The 18076-nt window shown below is 53.2% G+C and overlaps 2 protein-coding genes across 3 annotated transcripts in view; one reads left to right on the top strand and one right to left on the bottom strand.

Annotated features, from left to right (window-relative positions):
* The window catches only part of CCDC40 (coiled-coil domain containing 40), a 42079-nt gene extending 31013 nt beyond the window's left edge, over positions 1–11066 (bottom strand). The window contains exons 1-2 of one of the 2 annotated variants that reach the window (XM_040435110.1): positions 10928–11066; positions 2173–2236 (exon numbers count right to left, since the gene is read on the bottom strand). In XM_040435110.1, the coding sequence (XP_040291044.1) occupies positions 2173–2236; positions 10928–10944 (81 nt within the window). In that variant the 5' untranslated portion in view covers positions 10945–11066. The remainder of the gene's footprint in view (positions 1–2172; positions 2237–10927) is intronic. The other variant, XM_040435112.1, reaches the window with a different exon arrangement.
* Positions 11067–11283: 217 nt separating this feature from the next.
* Positions 11284–18076, top strand: part of TBC1D16 (TBC1 domain family member 16) — a 46334-nt gene continuing 39541 nt past the window's right edge. The window contains exon 1 of the mRNA XM_040435122.1: positions 11284–11429. The gene's annotated coding sequence lies outside the window, so the exon portion shown is untranslated. The remainder of the gene's footprint in view (positions 11430–18076) is intronic.

Below are 18076 nucleotides of genomic sequence, written 5' to 3'. Positions count from 1 at the left end.
TCAATACAAAACAGCATTTTCACCTTGTGGTATTTGGCCAAAAACCGCATGGACACACACACACACGGAGCTTTTTTATGGTTTCTATTCATTTCAATGGGAGATTCAGCCAGGATTCCCGCAGAACCGTGCAGTCATTGGGGTCTATTCAGCACGATTTTGCAGATTCGCAGCAGGTTAACATGCAAACATGCGAGGCCTTTAACAATCAAATTGCAAACCAAGCTGACATGCTCCACGGTGCAATTTTTGGCTGCAATGACACTCCACAAATACCCTAATATACACTGCTCAAAAAAATAAAGGGAACACAAAAATAACACATCCTAGATCTGAGTTAATTAAATATTCTTCTGAAATACTTTGTTCTTTACATAGTTTAATGTGCTGACAACAAAATCACACCAAAAAAAAAAAATGGAAATCAAATTTTTTAACCCATGGAGGTCTGGATTTGGAGTCACCCTCAAAATTAAAGTGGAAAAACACACTACAGGCTGATCCAACTTTGATGTAATGTCCTTAAAACAAGTCAAAATGAGGCTCAGTAGTGTGTGTGGCCTCCACGTGCCTGTATGACCTCCCTACAACGCCTGTGCATGCTCCTGATGAGGTGGCGGACGGTCTCCTGAGGGATCTCCTCCCAGACCTGGACTAAAGCATCTGGCAACTCCTGGACAGTCTGTCGTGCAACGTGACGTTGGTGGATAGAGCGAGACGTGATGTCCCAGATGTGCTCAATTGGATTCAGGTCTGGGGAACGGGCGGGCCAGTCCATAGCATCAATGCCTTCGTCTTCCAGGAACTGCTGACACACTCCAGCCACATGTGGTCTAGCATTGTCTTGCATTAGGAGGAACCCAGGGCCAACCGCACCAGCATATGGTCTCACAAGGGGTCTGAGGATCTCATCTCGGTACCTAATGACAGTCAGGCTACCTCTGGCGAGCACATGGAGGGCTGTGCGGCCCTCCAAAGAAATGCCACCCCACACCATTACTGACCTAATGCCAAACCGGTCATGCTAGAGGATGTTGCAGGCAGCAGAACGTTCTCCACGGCGTCTCCAGACTCTGTCACGTCTGTCACATGTGCTCAGTGTGAACCTGCTTTCATCTGTGAAGAGCACAGGGCGTCAGTGGCGAATTTGCCAATCTTGGTGTTTTCTGGCAAATGCCAAACGTCCTGCACGGTGTTGGGCTGTAAGCACAACCCCCACCTGTGGACGTCGGGCCCTCATATCACCCTCATGGAGTCTGTTTCTGACCGTTTGAGCAGACACATGCACATTTGTGGCCTGCTGGAGGTCATTTTGCAGGGCTCTGGCAGTGCTTCTCCTGTTCCTCCTTGCACAAAGGCGGAGATAGCGGTCCTGCTGCTGGGTTGTTGCCCTCTTACGGCCTCCTCCACGTCTCCTGATGTACTGGCCTGTCTCCTGGTAGCGCCTCCATGCTCTGGACACTACGCTGACAGACACAGCAAACCTTCTTGCCACAGCTCACATTGATGTGCCATCCTGGATAAGCTGCACTACCTGAGCCACTTGTGTGGGTTGTAGACTTCGTCTCATGCTACCACTAGAGTGAAAGCACTGCCAGCATTCAAAAGTGACCAAAACATCAGCCAGGAAGCATAGGAACTGAAAAGCGATCTGTGGTCACCACCTGCAGAACCACTCCTTTATTGGGGGTGTCTTGCTAATTGCCTATAATTTCCACCTGTTGTCTATCCCATTTGCACAACAGCATGTGAAATTGATTGTCACTCAGTGTTGCTTCCTAAGTGGACAGTTTGATTTCACAGAAGTGTGATTGACTTGGAGTTACATTGTGTTGTTTAAGTGTTCCCTTTATTTTTTTGAGCAGTGTATATTAATTTGGACACTCTGATCCTATAAGACACTGATGCTCAACCTGCGGCCCTCCAGCTGTTGCCAAACTACAATTCCTAGCATGCCTGGCCAGTCTACAGCTGTCAGCCTACAGCAGGGCATGATGGGAGTTGTAGTTTTACAACAGCTGGAAGGCCGCAGGTTGGGCATCCCTGCTATAAGATGTAAGAGGTGAGGGGCTCAAGCATAGGAACCCCCTCCACATAAAGGACATCACTTGAGGAACATAAATAATTATACAAAAACAGTTTGCTAACATTCTAGTCACTTACCGTACTTACCTCTCCACCTGTCACTTGCATAATCTCTTCTGTGTCGGATGCATGTTCTGCCTCAGACCTAGGGCTTAAAACAAATAAAACACAATTTACATGGTGGGTTCCTTTGGATGAGAAGGTTGCTCGGGAAAGAGAGCAGGCAAGTGTGAAGGCATCTGCACGCACAGAGAGGTGAAGGCTTTTGGGAGGATGTTCTGGTGTCAACAAGGACAGCAAAGAAACCACTTCTCTCCAAGAAAAACATCAAGAACAGACTGACATTCTCCAGGAGGTACCGGGATTGGATTACACAGGAGTGTCTGAAAGTTACTTTCTTTGATGAAGCCCCCTTCAGACTGTTGGGGACATCTGGAAAAATGGTCTGGAGAAGAAAAGGTGACCACTACCATGAGTCCTTAGACCATTCATGTGTGGGGTTGCTTCTCATCCAAGGGAGCGGGCTCACTCACAGATTTGCCTAAGAGCACTTCCATAAATAAAGAATGGGATCAAAACCTCCTCCAAGAGAAACTTCTCCAAACCATCCAGGAGAAATTATTGCTTTTTCCAGCACGATTGACACCATGTCACAAGACAAAAGTAATGTCATGTTCTAGCGCGGGTCCAACTGACCCATAGAACATCTCACCACGAATAATACACCAAAGCAAGCATACACAGAAAAATGACAGTGAGTTGGAAACTGGATCAGCAGGTAAGCAACCAGTGGCAAGAAATACCACTGGACCAAGTGCACCGGTTTTACTTGGGACCAAACCCAGACAGCAAGAACCCAGTGAGCCCCGTTCTTCATAGAGCCCCAGGTTGTAGGGAAGAACTTAGCCGAAGCTCACTGGTCGCACCTCCAGGATGGTCCCGGTGCACTTGGCCACTTACCTGCAGAGACTGCTGGAGAAGGCACCAGCGGTCCACACAAACAACAACTGGAACCCAGACACACATACTGGAACCTGAACACCGCACAGGACACAGTACAGACTACACACTAGAAGCAGCACACCAGAAACTGCCTGGACCCCCATGCAGAATAGATGCACGGCGGTCTCAGGCAGAGCAGCTCACTGACAGGATGTCCTCCCTCCGGGGAACCCAGGAGCCCTCTCAGCGAAGGCACAGACAGGGAATGTCTAGACTCCATGCAGGAGGATACATGGCAGTAACAGACCAGACACGGAAAAACAAACTAGACATGACACATACATGAAAACATCTGGACTCCATGAAAGATGACTCATGGCAGTCACAGACCAAACACCTAACCGGAACATAGACCCATACAAGGAGACCAGGTGACCTTGATGTCTTACTAGGTGGCCACAAAGACTGGGCAGAAGGGAACCCAGGTAAGGTGCATAACTCCAGCACCCAACAAGACTGGAGAACAACTGACCCCCTTGCAACCAGCAACAGGATAAGGCCTCATGCACACAGCCGTTGTTTGCAGGCTGCAATATGGCCACAGCCGGGCAACGGCAGTGTGCATGAGGCCTTATATAGCACCTAGTGACCACACCCAGACCAAAACCTTACCCCCACAAGAACCAGACAGGGAAAGGAACAAGCATACAAGTGCATAAACAGGCTACCAAAACTACACATCGCCCCTGGCAACCAGCATACACGGCATTACCCACAGCCAGTACGCCAGAGCACGATAGTGAGCAGCATGAAACCCATGTCACAGCAAACCACACTGAGACCGTGACAAGTAATAACTAAGTGTCTCAGAGAACAATTCATTGAAAATTTGGTCCATGGCCAAGAAACTCCCCAGATCTCAATCCCATTGAGAACCTCAGGTCAATCCTCAAAAAGTGGGACAAATAAAAATACTGAATTGTGATAAACTCCAAGCGCTGATTAGGAAGAATGGGGTACCAGTAGTCAGGATTTGGCCCAGAAGCAGATATCCAGCATGCGAGGGTGGACTGCAGAAGTCTTTAAAAAGAAGGGTAAACACTGAAAATATTCAGTCTTTGTAAAAACTTATGAAATGTACTTTATGTTTATGTACTTCAGTATTCCATAGAAACATCTGACAAAAAGATCTAAAAGCTTCAGCGGACTTTGTGAAATCCAAGATGTGTCTGTCTCAAAACTTTCAGCCATGACTGTAAGTGGCAGGGCTTTGTGGGGGGACATGAGGAGACACTAGGTGGCAGGGCTCTGTTGGGGACATGAGGAGACACTAGGTGGCAGGGCTCTGTGGGCAGACAAGAAGGAGACACTAGGTGGCAGGGCTCTGTAGGAGGACAGGAAGGAGGCACTAGGTGGCAGGGCTCTGCAGGGAGACAGAAGGAGACACTAGATGGCAGGACGGAGACACTAGGTGGCAGGGCTCTGTGGGCAGACAAGAAGGAAACACTAGGTGGCAGGGCTCTGCGGGGGGACAGAAAGGAGACGCTAGGTGGCAGGGCTCTGTGGGCAGACAAGAAGGAGACACTAGGTGGCAGGGCTCTGCGGGGGGACAGGAAGGAGACGCTAGGTGGCATGGCTCTGTAGGGAGACAGAAGGAGATGCTAGGTGGCAGGGCTCTGCAGAAAGACAGAAGGAGACACTAGGAAGGAGACGCTAGGTGGCAGGGCTCTGCAGAGAGACAGAAGGAGACACTAGGTGGCAGGACTCTGTGGGGGGGGGACAGGAAGGAGACGCTAGGTGGCAGGGCTCTGCAGAGAGACAGAAAGAGACACTAGGTGGCAGGGCTCTGCGGGGGGGACGGGACAGGAAGGAGACGCTAGGTGGCAGGGCTCTGTGGGCAGACAAGAAGGAGATGCTAGGTAGCAGGGCTCTGCAGAGAGACAGAAGGAGACACTAGGTGGCAGGGCTCTGCGGGGGGACAGGAAGGAGACGCTAGGTGGCAGGGCTCTGCAGGGAGACAGAAGGAGACACTAGGTGGCAGGGCTCTGCAGAGAGACAGAAGGAGACACTAGGTGGCAGGGCTCTGCAGAGAGACAGAAGAAGACACTAGGTGGCAGGGCTCTGTGGGGGGGGGGGGGACAGGAAGGAGATGCTAGGTGGCAGGGCTCTGCAGGGAAACAGAAGAAGAACCTAGGTGGCAGGACTCTGCAGGGAGACAGAAGAAGACACTAGGTGGAAGGACTCTGCAGGGAGACAGAAGGAGACACTAGGTGGCAGGAATCTGTGGGGGGGACAGGGGGGGGTCGTAGGAGACACTAGGTGGCAGAGCTCTGTCGGAGGACAGGAAGAAGACCTAGCTGGCAGGGCTCTGTGGGGAGACAGAAGGAGACACTATATAGCAGAGCTCTGCGGGGGGGACAGGAAGGAGACACTAGGTGGCAGGGCTCTGCGGGGGGGACAGGAAGGAGACGCTAGGTGGCAGGGCTCTGCAGGGAGACAGAAAAAGACACTAGGGGGCAGGACTCTGTGGGGGGGGGGGACAGGAAGGAGACGCTAGGTGGCAAGATTCTGTGGGGGGGAAAGGAAGGAGACGCTATGTGGCAGGGCTCTGTGGGCAGACAAGAAGGAGACTCTAGGTGGCAGGGCTCTGTAGGGCGACAGAAGGAGATGCTAGGTGGTAGGGTTCTGCAGAGAGACAGGAAGGAGACACTAGGTGGCACGGCTCTGCGGGGGGACAGGAAGGAGATGCTAGGTGGCAGGGCTCTGCAGGGAAACAGAAGAAGAACCTAGGTGGCAGGACTCTGCAAGGAGACAGAAGAAGACACTAGGTGGAAGGACTGTGCAGGGAGACAGAAGGAGACACTAGGTGGCAGGACTCTGTGGGGGGGGGCAGGGGGGTCGTAGGAGACACTAGGTGGCAGAGCTCTGTAGGAGGACAGGAAGAAGACCTAGCTGGCAGGGATCTGTGGGGAGACAGAAGGAGACACTAGGTGGCAAGGCTCTGCGGGGGGGACAGGAAGGAGACACTAGGTGGCAGGGCTCTGCGGGGGGACAGGAGGGAGACGCTAGGCGGCAGGGCTCTGCGGGGGGGGGGGGGACAGGAAGGAGACGCTAGGTGGCAGGGCTCTGCAGGGAGACAGAAAGAGACACTAGCTGGCAGGGCTTTGCGGAGAGACAGGAAGGAGGCACTAGGTGACAGGGCTCTGTAGGAGGACAGAAAGAAGACACTAGGTGGCAGGGCTCTGTGGGCAGACAAGAAGGAGGCACTAGGTGGCAAGACTCTGTAGCAGGACAGGAAGGAGGCACTAGGTGGCAGAGCTCTGCAGGGAGACAGAAGGAGACACTAGGTGGCAGGGCTCTGTGGGGGGGGGCAGGAAGGAGACGCTAGGTGGCAGGGCTCTGTGGGGGGGGGGCAGGAAGGAGACACTAGGTGGCAGGGCTCTGCAGGGAGACAGAAGGAGACACTAGGTGGCAGGACGGAGACACTAGGTTGCAGGGCTCTGTGGGCAGACAAGAAGGAGACACTAGGTGGCAGGGCTCTGCGGGGGGACAGGAAAGAGACGCTAGGTGGCAGGGCTCTGTGGGCAGACAAGAAGGAGACACTAGGTGGCAGGGCTCTGCGGGGGGACAGGAAAGAGACGCTAGGTGTCAGGGCTCTGTAGGGAGACAGAAGGAGACGCTAGGTGGCAGGGCTCTGTGGGGGACGACGACAGGAAGGAGACGCTAGGTGGCAGGGCTCTGTGGGCAGACAAGAAGGAGACACTAGGTGGCACGGCTCTGCAGGGGGGCAGGAAGGAGACGCTAGGTGGCAGGGCTCTGTAGGGAGACAGAAGGAGACGCTAGGTGGCAGGGCTCTGCAGAGAGACAGAAGGAGACACTAGGTGGCAGGGCTCTGCGGGGGGACAGGAAGGAGACACTAGGTGGCAGGGCTCTGCAGGGAGACAGAAGGAAACACGAGGTGGCAGGGCTCTGCAGAGAGACAGAAGGAGACACCAGGTGGCAGGACTCTGTGGGGGGGGGGGGGACAGGAAGGAGACGCTAGGTGACAGGGCTCTGCAGGGAGACAAAAGAAGACACTAGGTGGCAGAGCTCTGCGGGGGGGACAGGAAGGAGATGCTAGGTGGCAGGGGTCTGCAGGGAGACACAAAAAGACAGTAGGCGGCAGGACTGTGCAGGGAGACAGAAGGAGACACTAGGTGGCAGGGCTTTGCGGGGAGACAGGAAGGAGGCACTAGGTGACAGGGCTCTGTAGGAGGACAGGAAGAAGACACTAGTGTCACGGCCAGTGGTATGTTTTGTGACACTTTCCTTCACTTGGTTGCCCGTGGCAACGTGTGGTGTTGTGTGCATGTGGTGGCAGTGTCTCAGCCCTATGGCTGACCCCCAGGACATGATTGCCACGCATGCCGTTGCCCGCGGCAACAGGTGAAGTATGTGTGTATTCCCCTTTAAGAGTCCGTCTTCCCTTGCCTGGTGTTGGAAGGGTTAAATCCCTTCTGTGTGTGTGAACACTGGGTGTGTCTGTGTGGGTGTGGCTACTTGGGCCTATAAAGCCTCAGTGAATATCACTTGTCTGAGGGGTACTTCAGCCATGGTTAGCTGGAGCAGCCTCCTGTGTATTCCATCTGCCAGTGGGGGCCACCCTTGTGGTCATAGGTTTATGTATGGTGTTTAGAAGATGTTTGTTTGGTCTTTATTTATTGCAGAATATGGTTTCCTGTGTGATGTCTGTGTGTGTGGTGTTGTTTGTGGACAGCAGCACTTGCACGTGGGTTCCAGGTTGTGTGTCTGTGGCAGGTAAGTGTGGTACTAGTTGCACTTACCTGCCATTGCCATATGTCTGTTTATGTTCCCCTTTCTTTATAGCTTGGCCACTTTAGACTCCTGTTCCTCCGTGTCCAGGAGAAACGGGCTGTCTACCCAGCTCCTAGTACAGGGATCGACGGAGGGTCAGAAGGGATCCAAGGTTCCTGAGCATGAGCCCTCCTACCTTCAAGGGCGGCTCATGCAGCTAGGAGTCAGGGTCAGATTAGGGAAGCTCTAGGAGGTGACCTGCTCCCTAATTCTGTGTTACTGGCCAAGCAGCGACCTTACATCTCCTGATACCGCACGGCTGAGGGTTTTCCCCATCCTCAGCCGTGACAACTAGGTGGCAGGGCTCTGTGGGTAGACAAGAAGGAGACACTAGGTGGCAGGGCTCTGTGGGTAGACAAGAAGGAGACACTAGATGGCAGGGCTCTGTGGGCAGACAAGAAGGAGACACTAGGTGGCAGGGCTCTGTGGGCAGACAAGTAGGAGACACTAGGTGGCAGGGCTCTGTAGGAGGACAGGAAGAAGACCTAGCTGGCAGGGCTCTGTGGGGAGACAGAAGGAGACACTAGGTGGCAAGGCTATGTAGGGGACAGGAAAGAGACAGATGGCACAGTTCTGGGGGGGGGGGGGAGTAAGATGGGCAGGAGGGGTACAAAGAGGAGATAATAGGTAATCAGGGGCACTGTGGCGGGACAAAAGAGGCAGTAAGTGGGCAGGGCTCTGTTGGTAAGTAGAAGGTGCCTACAGTGTTGTCAGTTGCTCCTAGTTCTTGCACCTTCAGCTCTTACAACTCCAGCTGCTGAGGTCCATGAGGTCACATGGTAAAGAGAAGTAGAGGGGGCTGACTCTTTGGTCTCTTGGTGGCGATCAGCAGTGCACCGAAGAGGCCAGTCATTGGCTGCAGTGGTCACGGGCTGTCAATCTTATGTCAGAATGAAAAAAAGGGTGGTCCCTAAGGGGAGAAGGTGCGGAAGCACTCTCCCGGGATGTACTGCTCTGTGACGAGAGAATGTAAGAAAAAATAAGGGGCAGTAACGTGTTAAAACCTAGAGTTTATTAGGACAATTTAAGATCCCGAACAGGGAAGAGAAAGCCCCTACCAGACAAACTAAACAAACAACGATGCGGGACCCTCGTAAGTGAGTCACCTATAGGTAAAGTCCGCTATCAAACAATATAAGGAAGCGGAACTGACCAACAAACAGACACTGTATTGAGTCTACGGCAGTGTGCCAAAGACCTATGAATATGCCAAAAGGCGAAAAAAAGGGTAGATCTTACCGGTGGTACATATCAGGACCTGGTAGTCCAATACACAGGAGGTGGAGGAGATTCTCGTGCTGGAAAACGTCCTCTAGCCGGTTGTACCTTGGTGCCAAAGGGCTACAGGGAAAAAAACTGTCCCTGTTGATGCCCTACTTGGCCTATGAATCCCTAAGGTAACCTCCTAACACGGGGTCCTATCCCCGCAAGGGGTGGCCCCGCCCGGAACCTGACCCTAATAAATGAACCCTAAATAGCCCTGTGGGGACAAGGGAATTGGCCCTATTAGTGATGAGAGCTACCAGGGTATGGGGAACTAGTGTGATAGATATATTCAAAGTTCCTACGCGTTTCGTTTTTTGGAATATATCAAACTTTAAAGGGAAAGGGTACCTCCACTTCAAAAGGGACCCCCTAACTCGTCAGGGGTCATAAGTAGAGGCAATATCTCCGCTCCTAACACAGTTGGATAGTTATCTCAGTTGGAGGGAGGGGGGGGGGGGGGAACCATAAAGGTTGCGCAGACCTAGATGGACCAGTAAGGTCCAAATCAGTCCAGATACTGTTTAAGTCATGGAGCGCGTATGGCATCTACCATGAAGAGCGGCAGTACAGTTTGGCATGCCGCCTATCTATCGGCGTCTGTCCAGGGTTCATTTATTAGGGTCAGGTTCCGGACGGGGCCACCCCTTGCGGGGATAGGACCCCGTGTTAGGAGGTTACCTTAGTGATTTATAGGCCAAGTAGGGCATCAACAGGGACAGTTTTTTTCCCTGTAGCCCTTTGGCACCAAGGTACAACCGGCTAGAGGACGTTTTCCAGCACGAGAATCTCCTCCACCTCCTGTGTATTGGACTACCAGGTCCTGATATGTACCACCGGTAAGATCTACCCTTTTTTTCGCCTTTTGGCATATTCATAGGTCTTTGGCACACTGCCGTAGACTCAATACAGTGTCTGTTTGTTGGTCAGTTCCGCTTCCTTATATTGTTTGATAGCGGACTTTACCTATAGGTGACTCACTTACGAGGGTCCCGCATCGTTGTTTGTTTAGTTTGTCTGGTAGGGGCTTTCTCTTCCCTGTTCGGGATCTTAAATTGTCCTAATAAACTCTAGGTTTTAACACGTTACTGCCCCTTATTTTTTCTGTCAATCTTATGCCACCATTACAGCTGGGTAAACAGAGCCAGAAGGAGAAGAGGGCGGTGCTGGATCAGGTCCTAATTCCAGGCTGATCCTCAGGGTCGTTCGGTTTCCCCCTGACAAACCCTTTAAGATAAGAGTAATGTCCGTTCAACTCTCCCCCCAACAGATGACGTCTGGGGAAAGAAGGATCGGGCTGCTGGATTTCAACATGCCCCATCCTTGGTTCTCATCTAAGATGTGTGTCTGGCAGCGATTTACTCCCCTCTCAGGACACATGCATGCTTGGCCCAACCAAGTGTGCCGGTGTATGGAGGAAGGTGGAGGAATAGCTGTGGAAAGTGTGTGGGTACCCAAGCGTGCCCGCTGCTTCCCTGACTCCCATGCCACCTCTCCATTCTTCTCACCAGGCAGGATTTTATATGGGAATATCCCTTTAAGAAGCCTTTCATTACCTCCCTGTGTCCTTCTGCCTCCCAGAGCAATGCCCATTGCCCTCCCTGCCACCTCTTCCCTATGCCCAGTCTCTTGGTTGCCCCTGGTTACCAGCACTATACCCCCTCATAGACCACAGCTCTGGTTTTCCATCGCTTGCCCGTCACGTGATAATTCAACCCTTTACCGCCCGGCAGGGATTATATGACATATCAATAATCAGAGAGCGGTTAAGGGGGCCACCAACCTGCTTGCTCCGGACATCTTCTCGTTGCTAAGCGACACTGTCAACTTCCTGAAAAGGCGTACCCTCTGCGGACCGTACCAAATTCCAAACAGAGGAGGGGGGATTGAAGTGTTTATGATTCTCTAGCCGTTAGTGTGCGTTTCGTACATTACTGGCGCGAGGTCTTTACTGGTATTTTTAAAGTGGGAAGATGAAGGAGGAGGCCGCCTGACGGGACAGGGACGTGCGCGGCAGGGGACTTGGTTGTGGCCGTGTATTCCTCCGCGCAGGGTGCTGCGGTGTGCGGGGTCCCCACCGCCCTGGTGAGCGCGCCCTCACATGGCTGCCCCCCAGTAACTCCGCCGCCTCTACGTGGACTTCTCGGACAGTCTGGCAGGGAAGGAGTTACCCGGATCCGCCCCGCCCGCTCACTGGATGCTGCTCGTGGCTCAGGCCAGGCGGGGCGGTGTGACCCGCGGGCGGAGAGCGGGGTGGACAGGGTGGCATCGGGGCAGCGGAGGAGGTAGGTAGGACGCAGTGGGTCCGCATCATGTGCCCCAGGGCGACTGACCGCATGTGCAGGGTTAACTGCCGTACAGATGTGTGTGTGCGGTTCTGTACACTGCCACTGTATATGTGTGTGCGGTACTGTACACTGCCACTGTATATGTGTGTGCGGTACTGTACACTGCCACTGTATATGTGTGTGCGGTACTGTACACTGCCACTGTATATGTGTGTGCGGTACTGTACACTGCCACTGTATATGTGTGTGTGCGGTACTGTACACTGCCACTGTATATGTGTGTGCGGTACTGTACACTGCCACTGTATATGTGTGTGCTGTTCTGTACACTGCCACTGTATATGTGTGTGCGGTACTGTACACTGCCACTGTATATGTGTGTGCTGTTCTGTACACTGTATATGTGTGTGCGGTACTGTACACTGCCACTGTATATGTGTGTGTGCGGTACTGTACACTGCCACTGTATATGTGTGTGTGCGGTACTGTACACTGCCACTGTATATGTGTGTGTGCGGTACTGTACACTGCCACTGTATATGTGTGTGTGCGGTACTGTACACTGCCACTGTATATGTGTGTGTGCGGTACTGTACACTGCCACTGTATATGTGTGTGTGCGGTACTGTACACTGCCACTGTATATGTGTGTGTGCGGTACTGTACACTGCCACTGTATATGTGTGTGCGGTACTGTACACTGCCGCTGTATATGTGTGTGCGGTACTGTACACTGCCACTGTATATGTGTGTGCGGTACTGTACACTGCCACTGTATATGTGTGTGCGGTACTGTACACTGCCACTGTATATGTGTGTGCGGTACTGTACACTGCCGCTGTATATGTGTGTGCGGTACTGTACACTGCCACTGTATATGTGTGTGCGGTACTGTACACTGCCGCTGTATATGTGTGTGCGGTACTGTACACTGCCACTGTATATGTGTGTGCGGTACTGTACACTGCCACTGTATATGTGTGTGCTGTTCTGTACACTGCCACTGTATATGTGTGTGCTGTTCTGTACACTGCCACTGTATATGTGTGTGCGGTACTGTACACTGCCACTGTATATGTGTGTGCTGTGCTGTACACTGCCACTGTATATGTGTGTGCGGTACTGTACACTGCCACTGTATATGTGTGTGCGGTACTGTACACTGCCACTGTATATGTGTGTGCGGTACTGTACACTGCCACTGTATATGTGTGTGCGGTACTGTACACTGCCACTGTATATGTGTGTGCGGTACTGTACACTGCCACTGTATATGTGTGTGCGGTACTGTACACTGCCGCTGTATATGTGTGTGCGGTACTGTACACTGCCACTGTATATGTGTGTGCTGTTCTGTACACTGCCACTGTATATGTGTGTGCTGTTCTGTACACTGCCACTGTATATGTGTGTGTGCGGTTCTGTACACTGCCACTGTATATGTGTGTGCTGTTCTGTACACTGCCACTGTATATGTGTGTGCTGTTCTGTACACTGCCACTGTATATGTGTGTGCTGTACTGTACACTGCCACTGTATATGTGTGTGCTGTTCTGTACACTGCCACTGTACATGTGTGTGCGGTTCTGTACACTGCCACTGTATATGTGTGTGCGGTACTGTACACTGCCACTGTATATGTGTGTGCTGTTCTGTACACTGCCACTGTATATGTGTGTGCTGTTCTGTACACTGCCACTGTATATGTGTGTGCTGTACTGTACACTGCCACTGTACATGTGTGTGCGGTTCTGTACACTGCCACTGTATATGTGTGTGCGGTACTGTACACTGCCACTGTATATGTGTGTGCGGTACTGTACACTGCCACTGTATATGTGTGTGCGGTACTGTACACTGCCACTGTATATGTGTGTGCGGTACTGTACACTGCCACTGTATATGTGTGTGCGGTACTGTACACTGCCACTGTATATGTGTGTGTGCGGTACTGTACACTGCCACTGTATATGTGTGTGCGGTACTGTACACTGCCACTGTATATGTGTGTGCGGTACTGTACACTGCCACTGTACATGTGTGTGCTGTACTGTACACTGCCACTGTATATGTGTGTGCGGTACTGTACACTGCCGCTGTATATGTGTGTGCGGTACTGTACACTGCCACTGTATATGTGTGTGCGGTACTGTACACTGCCACTGTATATGTGTGTGCGGTACTGTACACTGCCACTGTACATGTGTGTGCTGTACTGTACACTGCCACTGTATATGTGTGTGCGGTACTGTACACTGCCACTGTATATGTGTGTGTGCGGTACTGTACACTGCCACTGTATATGTGTGTGCTGTTCTGTACACTGCCACTGTATATGTGTGTGGTTCTGTACACTGCCACTGTATATGTGTGTGTGGTTCTGTACACTGCCGCTGTATATGTGTGTGCTGTACTGTACACTGCCACTGTATATGTGTGTCTGCGGTTCTGTACACTGCCACTGTATATGTGTGTGCTGTTCTGTACACTGCCACTGTATATGTGTGTGCTGTACTGTACACTGCCACTGTATATGTGTGTGCGGTACTGTACACTGCCACTGTATATGTGTGTGTGGTTCTGTACACTGCCACTGTATATGTGTGTGCTGTGCTGTTCTGTACACTGCCACTGTATATGTGTGTGCTGTTCTGTACACTGACACTGTATATGTGTGTGCTGTGCTGTTCTGTACACTGCCACTGTATATGTGTGTGCTGTTCTGTACACTGCCACTGTATATGTGTGTGCTGTTCTGTACACTGCCACTGTATATGTGTGTGCGGTTCTGTACACTGCCACTGTATATGTGTGTGCGGTACTGTACACTGCCACTGTATATGTGTGTGCGGTACTGTACACTGCCACTGTATATGTGTGTGCGGTACTGTACACTGCCACTGTATATGTGTGTGCGGTTCTGTACACTGCCGCTGTATATATGTGTCTGCGGTTCTGTACACTGCCGGTCCTAATCCCCATGCGCAGGCCTCTATATAACTTTGGCGCTTGCTGCCACCAGCCATGCGACTTGCTTTAATCTATGCCACCTCCCTTGCTGGCGTAGTTTAAGGCCTCATGCACACGAGCGTATTTTCATTCCATATCTGTTCCGTCGGAAGTTATTCCATGTGCATTCCATTTCCGTAGGTCCGTTTTGCCAAAAAATAGAACATGTCCTATTATTATCCGCATATTGTTCTAGGGGCCAGCTGTTCTGTTCCGCAAAATACGGAATTCACACAGATGTCATCCGTATTTTTTGCGGATCCGTTTTTTGCAAACCGCAAAATACTTACGGTCGTGTGCGTGAGGCCTAAGGCCATTTTCCACACCTGTGATGACTGAGACTGGGTGGCCAGTCCGCCCTCTTCCCGCCCATGCCCCCTTCATGTGTTTACTCCAAAAAGTGGCGTCTAACACGTAATAAATGACCGCCAATATTTTTATATACTTCATAGTATTTACAGTACTGCACTTTATATGTTACTGTAGTAATGTGTGTGCTCCGGCACCCCAGCTGTTCTGAAACTACAACTCCCAGAATGCATTATTCACAAGAACAGCCGGGCAAGTGTGCATGCTGGGAGTTGTAGTTGAACAACAGCTGGAGTGAAAAAAATAAGTGCACTAGTAGAAAAGGAAAAAAATCTCGCCTGGAAAACGTCATGCGGTGGAGACTGACAAAGTATAGGCTGTGGGGTGCTTGGTCAGGGTGTCAATTTATTCATACATTTCCAGGAGGAATATTAGAGGAACACTGCAGAGTTCTAGAGGCAGATGCCCCAGAATTGTTATGTTCTCTGTATCCATCCACATTGCTGCACCTCCCCAGTGATACCAGATGACTGCCTGTTGTTGCCACCCCGATCTCCCACCAGATCAGGCAACATGGCCGGAGGATGGGGGTGATACTGTCACAGACGCAAATGACCCCTTAAACCTTTCCTGCAAAGCTCCTATGCAAGAGAGACCTCTCAGTGTCCCCCAGTCTGCTCCGGCGGAAGACAAGAGCAGCAGCCAACAAAGGATCGGGCATATTGGATTTCAACAGGCCTGATCCTGGTTCCCAGGGAAGATCTGCTTAGATTTCTGTCCTTGCTGATGGCCGCAGTATTATCACTGTATGCAGCGAGGGTTTCATTTCTTAGTGCACATTTCTGCCTTCTCCTCCCCCCTCTGGGTAATCTTACACCGAAACTCGTGCTATCCACATGGGAAGGAAACCGCAGATCCTGCGAAGAGTGATTGCACAATCGGAGGCTCCCCCCCCCCCCCCCCCTGTACTGTGGCTGAGGGCTCTGCTCCCCCCCCCCCTGTACTGTGGCTGAGGGCTCTGCTCCCCCCCCCCCCCTGTACTGTGGCTGAGGGCTCTGCTCCCCCCCCCCCCCTGTACTGTGGCTGAGGGCTCTGCTCTCCCCCCCCCTGTACTGTGGCTGAGGGCTCTGCCCCCCCCCCCCCCTGTACTGTGGCTGAGGGCTCTGCTCCCCCCCCCCCCCTTTACTGTGGCTGAGGGCTCTGCTCCCCCCCTGTACTGTGGCTGAGATCTCTACTCCCCCCCCCCCCCTGTACTGTGGCTGAGGGCTCTGCCCCCCCCCCCTGTACTGTGGCTGAGGGCTCTGCCCCCCCCCCCTGTACTGTGGCTGAGGGCTCTGCTCCCCTTTCCTGTACTGTGGCTGAGGGCTCTGCTCTCCCCCCCCTGTACTGTGGCTGAGGGCTCTGCTCCCCCCCCCCCTGTACTGTGGCTGAGGGCTCTGCTCTCCCCCCCCCTGTACTGTGGCTGAGGGCTCTGCTCTCCCCCCCCTGTACTGTGGCTGAGGGCTCTGCTCCCCCCCCCCCCCCCTGTACTGTGGCTGAGGGCTCTGCTCCCCCCCCCTGTACTGTGGCTGAGGGCTCTGCTCTCCCCCCCCCTGTACTGTGGCTGAGGGGCTCTGCTCTCCCCCCCCTGTACTGTGGCTGAGGGCTCTGCTCCCCCCCCCCCCCCCTGTACTGTGGCTGAGGGCTCTGCTCCCCCCCCCCCTGTACTGTGGCTGAGGGCTCTGCTTCCCCCCCCCCTGTACTGTGGCTGAGGGCTCTGCTCCCCCCCCCTCCTGTACTGTGGCTGAGGGCTCTGCTCCCCCCCCCTGTACTGTGGCTGAGGGCTCTGCCCCCCCCCCCCCCTGTACTGTGGCTGAGAGCTCTGCTCCCCCCCTCCTGTACTGTGGCTGAGGGCTCTGCTCCCCCCCCCCCTGTACTGTGGCTGAGGGCTCTGCCCCCCCCCCCTGTACTGTGGCTGAGGGCTCTGCTCCCCCCCCCCTGTACTGTGGCTGAGGGCTCTGCTCCCCCCCCCCTGTACTGTGGCTGAGGGCTCTGCTCCCCCCCCCCCCCCCTGTACTGTGGCTGAGGGCTCTGCTCCCCCCCCCCCCTGTACTGTGGCTGAGGGCTCTGCTCCCCCCTCCTGTACTGTGGCTGAGGGCTCTGCTCCCCCCCCCCTGTACTGTGGCTGAGGGCTCTGTTCCCCCCCCCCCCCTGTACTGTGGCTGAGGGCTCTGCTCCCCCCCCCCTGTACTGTGGCTGAGGGCTCTGCTCCCCCCCCCCTGTACTGTGGCTGAGATCTCTGCTCCCCCCCCCCCCCCTGTACTGTGGCTGAGGGCTCTGCTCCCCCCCCCCTGTACTGTGGCTGAGGGCTCTGCTCCCCCCCCCCCTGTACTGTGGCTGAGATCTCTGCTCCCCCCCCCCCCCCTGTACTGTGGCTGAGGGCTCTGCTCCCCCCCCCTGTACTGTGGCTGAGGGCTCTGCTCCCCCCCCCTGTACTGTGGCTGAGGGCTCTGCCCCCCCCCCCCCCCCCCTGTACTGTGGCTGAGGGCTCTGCTCCCCCCCCCCCCCTGTACTGTGGCTGAGGGCTCTGCTCCCCCCCCCCTGTACTGTGGCTGAGGGCTCTGCTCCCCCCCCCCCCTGTACTGTGGCTGAGGGCTCTGCTCCCCCCCTGTACTGTGGCTGAGGGCTCTGCTCCCCCCCCCCCCTGTACTGTGGCTGAGGGCTCTGCTCCCCCCCCCCTGTACTGTGGCTGAGGGCTCTGCTCCCCCCCCCCCCTGTACTGTGGCTGAGGGCTCTGCTCCCCCCCTGGACTGTGGCTGTGGCTGGAATCGGAGAGACCCTTAAACTTAAGCTGACAGGGAAATGAACCCCCTTACATTTCCAATGTAAATGGCTAATAAAAGGACATGTGGATGTCATGGGGGGGGGGGGGGGCCCAGCTAATATATATCATGTAAATATGAAACTTTTATATATATTTACAATGGGATTAGAGTTGTTGCGATACCAAATTTTTGATTCGATTTCGATACCATAAAATAGTATTAAATGAAAAGGGGTTGTCCAGCCTTTCTTTGAGAAGTTCCAATTGCACTTTATTCGGTATCAAAATGTAAAAACATCCAGGTACAGATAATGTTGTTCTACGCGTTTCAGGCAACAAAACAATTACAGCCCTTACTCGTGACCAATAAAATAGTATTGCGATACTTTACCATTCGATACCACACGAAAAAATAAACCAAAAAAGCCACGTGCATTCCGTTTTTAAAAAATGGCGAATCGCGCAGTTTTTATTAATTTTTTGTGTTCCAGCGTTCACCGCATAGGTTTTTTTTACATTTTAA

This window comes from Bufo bufo, chromosome 6, assembly GCF_905171765.1.
Source record: "Bufo bufo chromosome 6, aBufBuf1.1, whole genome shotgun sequence".
NCBI lineage: Eukaryota > Metazoa > Chordata > Amphibia > Anura > Bufonidae > Bufo > Bufo bufo.
This window is presented reverse-complemented; position numbering and strand designations above follow the sequence as displayed.